We start from the raw sequence: 12,637 nt of genomic DNA, 5'->3' as shown, positions 1-12,637 counted from the left end.
TACGCCTCTTAAGTGCAAAATGTGGAATAGAATGTGACTCATTTGGAATTGCAGCAGCCTGGAAGCGCCTTTGTTTTTTTTCCCTTTTTCACACTCCTCCTCCATTTTCCTTTCTTGTCCTGCCAATTTAACAGGCGGACGTGTGTGCGTGTGGGGTTCGATTTCCAGGCAAAGCAGACATTTTCTCACCTTTTATGTTTTGTACTAATGATGCCAATGCAGGATGGGGAAACAGTTGCAGAGGATACATTTGTTTTTTTGTTATTTTTACAGCGAGTAAGCGTTTCATGCTAAGAAATACATGCCTACCATTGCTGGCATGTGGAAAGAAAGGTATCTCTGTGTTTTGCCATTTAAAGCATTTTATCAATCTTTAAATCATATTTTTTCATCCTTCTGCAATGTTGCAAATCTTACATTGTTAACATTTATTTTGCAGTCTTGTAATGTGTAAATTCCATTTCGGTTAGGCTTTTTGCAGAGCTTAATATGTATTTTCTAGATTTAATAGTATGTCATGTAATGGTGCAGCTCTTGTGTTCCTGGGCTGTAAAAATAAACAGGACTTGACCATTTTTTCACATTTTAAATAGTTATTTTGTAATTTTTTGGCATGTTTGCAAGGTTAAAATGTTCATTTCTATATTTTGTGCATGATCAACATTTATTATTTTTTATTGCAGAAGTGCAGAAGTAAATGGAAGGAGACCAAGAGGAAGGCCGTGATTGACGTGGATGGATGGTGTTATGAGTCCACTGCAGGAAAGAGGTCCAAATCTAGTGAAAGCTTGAGCTATTGTTGGTGATAGGAATGAGTGGAAAGGTGTTGTAAAAGGATAGTGGGATATTTGGACGCGTTGTAAGAGATGGGCAGGGCACCTGTATGATGCGGCAGGGGTAAACCAGTGAAAGCTGACGGGCCCTGCTGTTGAAGAGAATAGTGCGTTGTGTCACCCTGACCCAAACGACATGGCCGCTTTGTGTCCCGTTTCATCTGAGGGACGAAAGCATGACCATCTTGGGTCCTGAGGTGCTTAACTTGTTTGGGTGTTTAGGCATTTGGGTTGGCCATGGTCAATCTTTTTGTGTTTTTTTGCTACTTTTTCCTTTTGTCTCTTCCTTGTTTTTGTATACGTGTTTGTCTTGCTGTCGGTCACCCCTTTTGAGGGATATGACCAAGGTAGATAGATCGATGGATAATTCTTTATTTATTATACCTGTATGTATATATATATAAAAGGTTAAAACGTTCATTTTGTTTTTTTTCCCTTTTTTAATTCTTGAAATTGCATAATTTTGCATTTTAGCAAAGTTTAAATTATATTGCAATGTATGAATTATCTTTTTTTGTGCATATTTTCAAAGTTTAAATGGTAATTTTTTATTTTTGTGCGTTTCAAAAATTTTCAATGATATATATTCTTCATTTTTTTAATGTTTGATTTACATGTTTTTTTCCGAATTATCATTTATTTTCACGGTTAAAAAAGTAATTTTTTTCATACATTTTGCATCGTGGAAACTATTGGGGGAGATGAGGGGGTGGGAGGGGGACTTCTGCATTTTTGCAATGTTCAAATATGTCTAAAATACAAAGAATCATAAGACTCAAACATGGAAGTATGTTTTTGTTACATGACAGTGACAATAAGTTTTAAAACCTATTTAAAATAGTAGTTTTTGATAAGTTTATACTTTGTTCCACTTGCACGAACTGGTTGGAGCTACTGGATTTAACCTTGGCAATGATAGCATGTATTTATTATAATTAAACACACTCTACAAGTATTGACTAGTGATTAATTGGTGCTGAAGTTATGAATCATCTGAAAGACAGATTGACGTCTGCTTCAATGAGAGATGTTCGGGATGCAGTCAGATATTCTAAAATTCCGATGCTTATGCAGCAAAAAGACATTCGATATGTTTATATTCACACCGTGTTTCGAAGTCTAATCGCTCGGGAGACTTTTGCCTTCCTCGGTGAAGACGCACTCACCGTTTGATCGGAGAGCGGCGGTAGAACGATGGTCTTTTCCATTGTGTTCATCACCAGCTTCCAAAGCTCCTTCAGCACACGTTTCAACACGGTCTTCTCACAGATCTTGGCGAACAGAGTCAGGCTGAAGAGATAGGGTGGGAGTGGATAGAAATAATGATGATGAAAGACTAATCGCAAGCAGAAAATGGGCAGATACTACAGTTTCCGACATGTAACAGATCTATTGCCAGGTCTTAAAGTGACAGTGTATGATAATTCACCACTCAAGGTCATGGCATGGAATGCAGCTAAAGCTTGTGCATTCAAAAGAGACACACTAGAAAAGCCTGAAGGATATGTTATCACAAAATTCGGAATCCTACTTCCATAATTGATTGCGTGAGCGAGGATGAATATCGGCCAGCGACAGAACATGAAAGCTGGTATTAATCCCCAGCGTCAAAGTCTGATGAGTGAATTTTGAGGAAAAACAGCTATACTAAAGATCCAGGGCATATATGGCTCTTTTAATGAGTACATATGGCTCGGAGATAAAATTGTACTAGTACAATTATTTAATATACTGATACATGTAGATTCAGATTCAGATATACTTTATTGTCATTCTAGTACACGTGTATACAGAACGAAATGTCGATACATCTGACCCACACAGTTTCCTTGAATGTACAGATATAAATAAAATGTTGTATTAAGTTGGAGTATTGAAGTACTAATAATATACTAAATAATTATGGCTATGTATAGTATTATACAATAGTGCAAAGAGTGCAAGAGTAGCAGCTAACCAGATGTGCAAAATGGGCAGTCAGGTCATCGCCGATTGTCGAGCATGCAAAGAAAAACTATGCTGATAAGGTTCAGACGAGTATATACAGGACTGTCTCAGAAAATTAGAATATTGTGATAAAGTTCTTTATTTTCTGTAATGCAATTAAAAAAACAAAAATGTCATACATTCTGGATTCATTACACATCAACTGAACTATTTCAAGCCTTTTATTATTTTAATATTGCTGAATTTGGCTTACAGCTTAAGAAAACTCAAAAATCCTATCTCAAAATATAAGAATATCATGAAAAAGTATACAAGTAGGCTATTCAACTAATCACCTGAATCATCTAATTAACTCGAAACACCTTGCGAGGGTTTCCTGAGCCTTCAAAACTAAACTAAATCACAAGTATGGGGAAGACTGCTGATCTGACTGCTGTCCAGAGGACCATCATTGATACCCTCCATCAGGAGGGTAAGACACAAAAATAAATTTCTCAAAGAGCAGGCTGTTCACAGAGTGCAGTTTCAAAGCATATCCACAAAAAGTCTGTTGGAAGGGAAAAATGTGGCCGGAAACGTTGCACAACCAAGAGAGATGACCGCAGCCTTAACAAAATTGTGAAGAAGAGCCGCTTCCAGAATTTGGGGGAGCTTCAAAGACAGTGGGCTGAAGCTGGAGTCCAGGTATCAAAAGCCACAGTTCACAGACGTGTCCGGGAAATGGGCTACAATAGCCGTATTTCCATGGTCAAGCCACTTCTGAACTCAAGACAACGGAAGAAGCGTCTGACTTGGGCTATGGAGAAGAAGCACTGGACAGTTGCAGAGTGGTCCAAAGTCCTCTTTTCAGACGAAAGCAAGTTTTGCATTTCATTTGGAAGTCAAGGCGCCAGAGTCTGGAGAAAGGCTGGAGAGGAGCAAAATCCAAGTTGCTTGAAATCCAGTGTGAAGTTCCCACAGTCAGCAATGGTTTGGGGAGCCATGTCAGCTGCTGGTGTTGGTCCACTGTGTTTCATCAAGTCCAGAGTAAATGCAACTGTGTACCAAGAGATTTTAGAGCACTACATGCTTCCATCTGCTGAAAAGCTCTATGGAGATGAGGATTTCATTTTCCAGCATGATCTGGCACCTGCCCACAGTGCCAAAACCACCAGTAACTGGTGCACTGACCATGGCATCACTGTCCTTGATTGGCCTGCTAATTCCCCTGCCCTGAACCCCATCGAGAATTTGTGGGGTATCGTTAAGAAGATGAAAGACACCAGACCTACAAATTCAAATGAGCTGAAGGCCGCTATCGAAGCATCCTGGGCATCAATAACACCTCAGCAATGCCACAGGCTGATTGCCTCCATGCCACGCCGGATTGATGCAGTAATCCGTGCAAAAGGATTCCCAACCAAGTACTGAGTTCATCAATGGACATTTTCAAATGTTTGATTTAGTTTTGCTGTTATAAAATTATTTTTTTACTTGGTCTGAGGAAGTATTCTAATATTTTGAGATAGGATTTTTGAGTTTTCTTAAGGTGTAAGCCAAATTCAGCAATATTAAAATAATAAAAGGCTTGAAATAGTTCAGTTGATGTGTAATGAATCCAGAATGTATGACATTTTTGTTTTTTTAATTGCATTACAGAAAATAAAGAACTTTATCACAATATTCTAATTTTCTGAGACAGTCCTGTATATAGGACAAAATTGTAACTACAGTTTGCAGTCGCCAAGTCAACCCAACAGACCCCGTTGTGGCTGTAAATCACTAAATAATCCTTCATATGGAGGCTTATTTAGAATAGAATAGAATAGAATAGAATAGAATATACCTTTATTGTCATTGTTACAACATGGGATATATTGTGACAACGAAATTGGACGTGGCACTCCAGTGCCACATTTTACAGCAAGGATATAAGGAAAACAAAGAGATCAAGGAACAAAGAAGATGTTTGTACTGTCCTTGTTGTATAGGCTTTGTTTTCCTCCGGAGGGGGGGTGTATGAGGGGGTGAGGGACAGACAGAGATGGGCGGATCCAACTAGATGTTTGATCTTACTGTACACACGGTCCAGTGTTTTTTTCCCTAATTGCTAAATCCACTTATTGAATGGATTTGGGAAGTACAGTTCATAAACATGCCCGATTAAAGTCGCCGGCGACGATAAAAGCTCCGTTGGGGTGTGCAAGCTGCTGTTTATTGATAGCAGCGGGCAGGAGATTTAGCGCTATGCTAACGTTAGCATCCGGTGGAACGTTAGCATCCGGTGGAACGTAAACAGCAAGCACAATGACCACAGTTAGCTCTCTTGGTAGATAGAAGGGTCTACACGATACTGCTAGAAACTCTATATCGAGTGAGCAGTGTGTGTCAATGATTCGGCTGTTATTGTAGCGCAAAGCGCATATTAACAATCCATGTGTTAAGACATTTTATTAGGAAAAGCTACAGAACAAATTTTAACCCAAAACAAACTTTGTACCCAAAAGCTCGAACAATAATAATAATAATAATAATAATTTCCTTGTATTGTCATTCTGTGTAACAATGTACACAGAACGAAATGTCGATTACACCTGACCCGTTGTAGCGAGCCGATGCAGCCGCAGCCAACAGAGGGCGCCGCCGACCACTTTTTGAGTCTTAGGAATGACTCGGCCGAGGCGCGAACCACCGACCTCCCAGTCTCAAAGCGGGCGCCTTACCATCTAGGCTACTGAACAAAGCACCTAGAGCAATTTCATTGGGTGAGCGGTAGGAATGGGTGGAGCTTTACACGGGGTGCACGCACTCCTCCTCGCCCAGCACCGTTTGCATTGAGGGTAAATAGGTTGGTATAGTGGTTTGCAGTATTTTGTGACATTTTTACAGAAGAACTCTGCTTGCACCTTATTTTTAAACCACTACGTAGTATAAAAACGAGCCTCAACATTCTTAAATAATACAGGCGGGACGAATTTTAGGTGATATTTTAATATTGATATGGGACTCCGATTATCATATCATGAAACATTAGACAGTGAAATAAAATGGGCTAAATAATTAGCTTTTGTCTGGAGAACGTATTTGGCGCTTTTATTGAATTTTGTCTCAAACTATATGGTGTGGCTCTCTCTCAAAAAAGAAATGAAAAATATTTTAGTTTTTATGGCTGTTTGGGTCAAAAGGTTCCCGAAAAAACCCAAAGTGGAGTAAGCAACATCTCAAAAGTCCCTTAGAGGGTAACTAAAAAAACTCACTTGCTGTCAAGGAACTCCATGATCGGTTGCAGGACGTTATCAGCATCCTGGGCCACGCTGCTTGCATTCCCAACGTTCGTAGTTCCTTTCACCTGCGCCAAGATGTCACCCATCTGCTTCACGTTCTCTTCGATGTGAGGCTGGAAACTTTTTGAAAATGTTGAATTTAACGAGAAAGCCATTAAAAATGAACCAGTGTTATTAGTACCTGACGGAAAAGATTCGACTGAGGTCATCCATGACGTTGTTGAGCTTCACCTGCAAGTCTTTTAGGATGTCGCTGGCCTCTATACACAGCTGAATACAAAAACACAAAGGTTAGAGTGGAAAAACTATAGATTATATTAACTCTTCTGCGTATTTAATTACAATTATCTAGCCTATGAATGAAGTAATTGATTAAAATCTACGGTAGACTGAAATAAGACGCTTTTTGGACCCTCTTCACAACATCTGCAACAATTTTTGTCTGTGCCCCAAAAAACTATGCCTCATTAGTCTCCAAGATACCCGTCTCCTATTGGTTGACGTCATATAAGATGTTGATATGTTATTGGCTTGAGTAACTGCTTCATGGAGATGAACTTCATCTCACCATGCCTTTCCCTCTTATCATTCAGTTAAGAAGCTCATGTAACAAACTTGAATTTCTTTGGCTATGGGTCCCCAAGACTTGTGATACTATAAAGAAGCAAGAAAATGATAACCATGAAACCAATTGTCAAGAAATTCAAAGAAAGTACACACATCCTTAGCCTCGCTTAGGAGTATGGCCTTAACCAATTGACAATCAGGAGTTGTTACGGAAGCAAATTAAAGAAACCAAGTCTTCTGAGGGCATGGCAATCCTCACAAGTGGAAGTTTTAAAGTCAGTTTCCATTTTAATCCGCAGTCTCCTCCTAGCTTTGCATCCACCTACTAACTCCACTGTACCAGTTCAGGTCACATAACACCAAAGGTAAATCAAATGTCATTTTTCTTTACATATGTATCTATTTGTAATGTTATCTCATCATATGCATATGTTAGACTACGAAACATGACTTGATTGGTACGGTGTTGCCCGCTTGCAAGGATTAGTTATATTGGCTTATGAGTGTGTTGCCCTTGAGGCAATTGTTTTTCTTTGATAATCACCCTGTCAATAATAAAGAAAAAAAAAGCTAAAAATGGAGGTAGGTTCATTAAGAATTGTGCAACAAATATATTTCTCGTTTAATTGAGTTAAAAAAATACATCGAATTAATATTACTTCCGGGTTTCCAGCGTCACCTCCGGTTCAGGGGAGTTTGTAAAAAGAACACTGACGCTATGGTTGACATGACTGTTGCTTGTCTAATCTCTCTCCGTCCATTTTGAAGGATTAACAAGGTAATTCCGTAAGTTTCTAAAAGTGATGATTTGATGTTTGAATAGATCAGGGTTCCTAGAGCTTAAGTTAAATTCAAGACTTTTTAATGGCTTTTGAAATCAAATTCAAGTCCAAGTTGACCAAAAACACCACCATTGAAACAAACAAAAACTAAAAAATACTAATATTTCTCCCACACAATACACCATACCTTATTAATGTGTTCACATTCAAGATTTTAGAAAACGGGATTAAATACATTTTAATGCCAATTAAAGCCTTTTTTTCAAGAATAACGAATTAAATGTATTTTACGACTTTAGGGATCCGCAAGAACCCTGTGGATGTAAAATTAATGCACAATATTTTCCGCAATTATATTGGTACATGGTCTCAATGCACTGTCTTGGGATCATGAGGTTGCAGGTTCGATTCCCGGCTCCTCCGTGTTATATGTCGAAAAGTCCTTGGACAAGACACTGAATGCCTAATAACTCCGATAGCAGGTAGTTGCCTTGCAGGCCTGACGCTGCTATCTTTTTTTTAGTGTGTAAAAGGGAAAAGTGTGGAGCACATTGTAAAGCTTCATTGACTTGAAAAGCGCTATATAAATGCAGACCATTTACATTTACAGTTTTCATCATCCTGAGAAGGAAATTCAAGCTTCGGTAACACGGTCCTTCTTTGGTGGTTTAATTCGGTATCATATCGATGACACTACACATCCATCCCTCCATTATCTGCACCAATTATCCTCAGTAGGGTCGCAGGGGTGCTGGAGCCCATCTTCGGGCAGTGGGCAGGGGACACCCTGAACTGGTTGCCAACCAGTCGCAAGGCACACAGGGACAGATAATTAGCTTGCTCATTCACACCTAGGGACAATTTGGACCGGCCAATTAACCTGACATGCATGTTTTTGGAAGGAAACAGGCAAGCAGGGGGAGAACATGCAAACTCCGCACAGGAAGGTTCGATCCCATGACCTCAGAACTGTGCCACACACACGCTAACCACTGCAACACCGTGCTGCCCTGACGCTACACATATTATATACTATTTTGTTGTTTTGATGTTTTTATCAAGGGTACTGGGAATGCATCGCTTAATTACCATTGATATCTATCCCCCCATACAGCTATTTCCCTTTCCAACCCTCACCTGAGAATGGATTCATGTCGTACTGTATTTACAAAGAGACGGCAGACTCACATCTTTTCCACCCATGGCCTCAAACATTTTTTCCAGCTGCACTCTCAACTGTTGGATGTTGTTGATGAGGATGCAGGGCTAAAGTAGATAAAATGATTTAATACATATTTCAAGATGTAAAAGACACAAGGCTCCGAGTGTGTGTTTTTCTCTCTTACCACTTTCTCCATGTTGACATAGTTGGCAAACAACTTGGAGATGATGTCAGCGTATGATAGAAGGACATTGCTAATGGTCTGAAGGTAGACAAAGAAGAAAACAAAATTATGTTATGGTTATTGTATACTAGAAGCCATTGAAATTTTAAAGTACAATATTTTGAAGACTATTTAACAACTGACCTTTGCAAATCGTTTCATGTAATGCCCGACGATCTGAGGATCCGGACATTCTAATTTCCTGATGATCTCGAAGCTCTGGTTAAGTTGGGAAAATACGTCCACCACGGAACAAGAGAACAGGGCATGCTCGGATGTGACCTGGAACTGTAGTTCAGAAGGAAGGGAGGTCGAAGAAGAGAAATATGAGTATGACGGAGGAAAATTATACATTTAATTGAAAGAAGGAACTGAAATACCATATTTTACAGACTGTAAAGGGCACCTGATAATTAGGCTAACCTTCAAAAACAGTCCACTGTAAAATGTGTTTTTAATTTAAGGTGCATGAAATTAAAGCTACTCTAAGATCGCAGGTTGCATCAAACAAAGTAGTCAATTAAATATACTGTATATTTAATAGAAAATAAACATGATAAATATGCATTTGCAATTTTATACCCTTTAAAGTGCATTTCGAATTTCTGGCATATTTTGGGTTTAAGGTGCACCTTATAGTGTCAAAATTCCGGTAATGTGCAATTGAAATTGTAAAAAGAACAACTTAAAGTCAGTTGTAAAGTAGACCCCTGGGATACAGGGGTACCTTTTCACCTTACGGTGTGGTATAAGATGTTTTTTCAAACCTTTTTTTTTCAGTATTTTCCATACTATACAGCACAGGTGTCAAAGAGGCGGCCCGCGGGCCAGATCAGGCCCGCTAAGGGATTGAATCCGGCCCGCGAGATAACACTCAGAGAAGCGCAAGAGAAAAACAAGCTGCAGGTTGAAATATGTCAACTTGATGTTGCCAAAGCCAGGTGCCTCGAACAAAGACACTGTACTTGTATTTAGTTCTCTCTCTCTCTCTCTCTTTCCTATCCACTCTTTTCTCCCACTCTGTCTCTTTCACTCTTTGTGTCTCTCTTTTTCTCTTCCTTGGTTGCTCTTTGTCTCTTTCTCTCTCTGTGTCTTTTTAACTTCTTTTGCTCTAACTTCCTTTTTTCCTTTTCTCTTTCTCTCTTCCTACCCTTCGCGCTTACTTTTCTCTTTTCTCTCCTTCTGTCTTTCTGTTTCTCTTTGGATCTTTTCTTCCTCTCCCTTTCTTTTTCCCCTCTCTCACGACTTTTTATCTTTTTTTTCTCTCTCTCTCTCTCTCTCTCTCTCTCTATCTCTCTCACCTGTTTTCTCCCACTCTGTCTCTGTCTCTTTCACTCTCTGTGTCTCTCTTTTTCTCTTCCTTGGTTGCTCTTTGTCTCTTTCTCTCTCTGTGTCTTTTTAACTTCTTTTGCTCTAACTTCCTTTTTTCCTTTTCTCTTTCTCTCTTTCTCTCTTCCTACCCTTCGCGCTTTCTTTTCTCTTTTCTCTTCTTCTGTCTTTCTATTTCTCTTTGGATCTTTTCTTCCTCTCCCTTTCTTTTTCCCCTCTCTCACGACTTTTTATCTTTTTTTTCTCTCTCTCTCTCTCTCTCTCTCTCTCTCTCTCTCTCTCTCTATCTCTCTCACCTGTTTTCTCCCACTCTGTCTCTGTCTCTTTCACTCTCTGTGTCTCTCTTTTTCTCTTCCTTGGTTGCTCTTTGTCTCTTTCTCTCTCTGTGTCTTTTTAACTTCTTTTGCTCTAACTTCCTTTTTTCCTTTTCTCTTTCTCTCTTCCTACCCTTCGCGCTTTCTTTTCTCTTTTCTCTTCTTCTGTCTTTCTATTTCTCTTTGGATCTTTTCTTCCTCTCCCTTTCTTTTTCCCCTCTCTCACGACTTTTTATCTTTTTTTTCTCTCTCTCTCTCCCTCTCTCTCTCTCTCTCTCTCTCTCTCTCTCTCTCTCTCTCTCTCTCTCTCTCTCTCTCTCTCTCTCTCTCTCTCTCTCACCTGTTTTCTCCCACTCTGTCTCTGTCTCTTTCACTCTCTGTGTCTCTCTTTTTCTCTTTCTTGGTTGCTCTTTGTCTCTTTCTCTCTCTGTGTCTTTTTAACTTCTTTTGCTCTAACTTCCTTTTTTCCTTTTCTCTTTCTCTCTTCCTACCCTTCGCGCTTTCTTTTCTCTTTTCTCTTCTTCTGTCTTTCTATTTCTCTTTGGATCTTTTCTTCCTCTCCCTTTCTTTTTCCCCTCTCTCACGACTTTTTATCTTATGTTTCTCTCTCTCTATCTCGCTCTCTCTCACCCCTTTTCTCCCACTCTCTGCCTCTTTCACTCTCTGTGTCTCTCTTTTTCTCTTCCTTTGTTGCTCTTTGTCTCTTTCTCTCTCTGTGTCTTTTTAACTTCTTTTGCTCTAACTTCCTTTTTTTCTTTTCTCTCTTTTCTCTTCCTACCCTTCGCGCTTTCTTTTCTCTTTTCTCTTCTTCTGTCTTTCTATTTCTCTTTGGATCTTTTCTTCCTCTCCCTTTCTTTTCCTCCTCTCTCACGACCTTTTATCTTTTGTTTCTCACGCCCAATCTTTCTTTGCCCCGCCCTCTCTCCTTTTCCCTCCCTCTTTCTCTTATTTCTTTCTCTCTCTTTTTCTTTCTCTTTAATCTACTAGTCCGGCCCCCGACAGAATGTTTGTTCTATCGTGTGGCCCCCGAGTTCAAATGAGTTTGACACCCCTGCTATACAGCATCAACAGCCAATTATTTCATGTGACCGGCTTCTTATCAAATTCAAACCTTGCGGTGTTAGTGCATACATGGAGGGCTGTCTGCTATTGGTCGACGTCGTGTAAAAAACTTATCTGCTAATCGTTAGCGTCACAGCATCAAAAAAAATGGCCATATGTTATTGTCTGAAACACCTCTCACAATGCCTTTTTCTTTCTTTGCCAAGTTCAAAATTTGGTGTGCTTCATAAGGACTTTGAGAGTTGGCGATACATTATGTATTTTTTGTACGATGTTTACGGTATTTTCTATGGGCCCCAAGCCTTGGAGTGATGCTATAGGGCACAGGTGTCAAACAAGTGGCCCGCGGGCCGGATCGGGCCCGCTAGGGGATTGGATCCGGCCCGCGAGACAAGGCTCAGAGAAGCGCAAGAGAAAGAGAGCTGTTGGTTGAAATAGGTCCACTTGATGTTGCCAAAGCTTGGTGCCTCTCACAAACGCTGCACTTGTATTTCTCTCTCTCTAAACTCTCTTTCTCTCTCTCTCTTCCTCCATTTTTCTCTCACTCTCTCTCACTCTCTCTCTTTCACTCTCTCTGTCTTTTTTCTCTTTCTTTGTTCCTTTTTGTCTCTATCTCTCTATGTCTTTTAACCTTCTTTGCTCTCTTTTCATTTTTTCTTTTACTCTCTTTCTCTCTCTCTCTTGCTTTCCCCTTCTGTCTTTCCCCTTTCTCTCCTCTTTTTCTCTTTCTATTTCTCTTTGAACTTCCTTCTTTTTCTTTCCCCCTCTCTCATTATTTCTGTTTTTATCTCTTGTTTCTTATGCTCTCTCTCTCTCTCTCTCTCTCTGTTTCTCTTTTTTGTCCCACCCTCTCTACCTTTCTCTCCCTATCTTTCTCTTATTTCTTTCTCTCTTTTTTTTCTTTCTAATCTACTAACCCGGCCCCCGAGAGAATGTTTGTTCTATCGTGTGGCCCCCGAGCTTAATGAGTTTGACACCCCTGCTATAGGGGGAAGCAAAAACATGACCATGGAAACAAAGGTTGTGATTATCAAGAAATATGATGACGGCAAACGGATCGCTACCTTTGCTAATTGGATGGCCTACTGATCGAAGGACGAGACTATTATTAAAAATAAGGTGATTAAAGCAAGGAAAGTTGTAGTTTTGAAATCC

General features: G+C 39.7%; 1 protein-coding gene across 1 annotated transcript in view; it reads right to left on the bottom strand.

Annotated features, from left to right (window-relative positions):
- The window catches only part of unc13a (unc-13 homolog A (C. elegans)), a 100,447-nt gene that overhangs the window by 29,446 nt on the left and 58,364 nt on the right, over nt 1-12,637 (bottom strand). The window contains exons 31-36 of the mRNA XM_088348900.1: nt 8,922-9,065; nt 8,739-8,816; nt 8,581-8,658; nt 6,225-6,313; nt 6,017-6,163; nt 2,000-2,123 (exon numbers count right to left, since the gene is read on the bottom strand). Coding sequence (XP_088205026.1) covers nt 2,000-2,123; nt 6,017-6,163; nt 6,225-6,313; nt 8,581-8,658; nt 8,739-8,816; nt 8,922-9,065 — 660 coding nt within the window. The remainder of the gene's footprint in view (nt 1-1,999; nt 2,124-6,016; nt 6,164-6,224; nt 6,314-8,580; nt 8,659-8,738; nt 8,817-8,921; nt 9,066-12,637) is intronic.

Source organism: Urocampus carinirostris, chromosome 12 (assembly GCF_059441175.1).
Source record: "Urocampus carinirostris isolate Australia breed hairy pipefish chromosome 12, RoL_Ucar_1.0, whole genome shotgun sequence".
NCBI lineage: Eukaryota > Metazoa > Chordata > Actinopteri > Syngnathiformes > Syngnathidae > Urocampus > Urocampus carinirostris.
The sequence above is the reverse complement of the archived record's forward strand: the minus strand, read 5'-3'. Positions and strand labels throughout refer to the sequence as shown.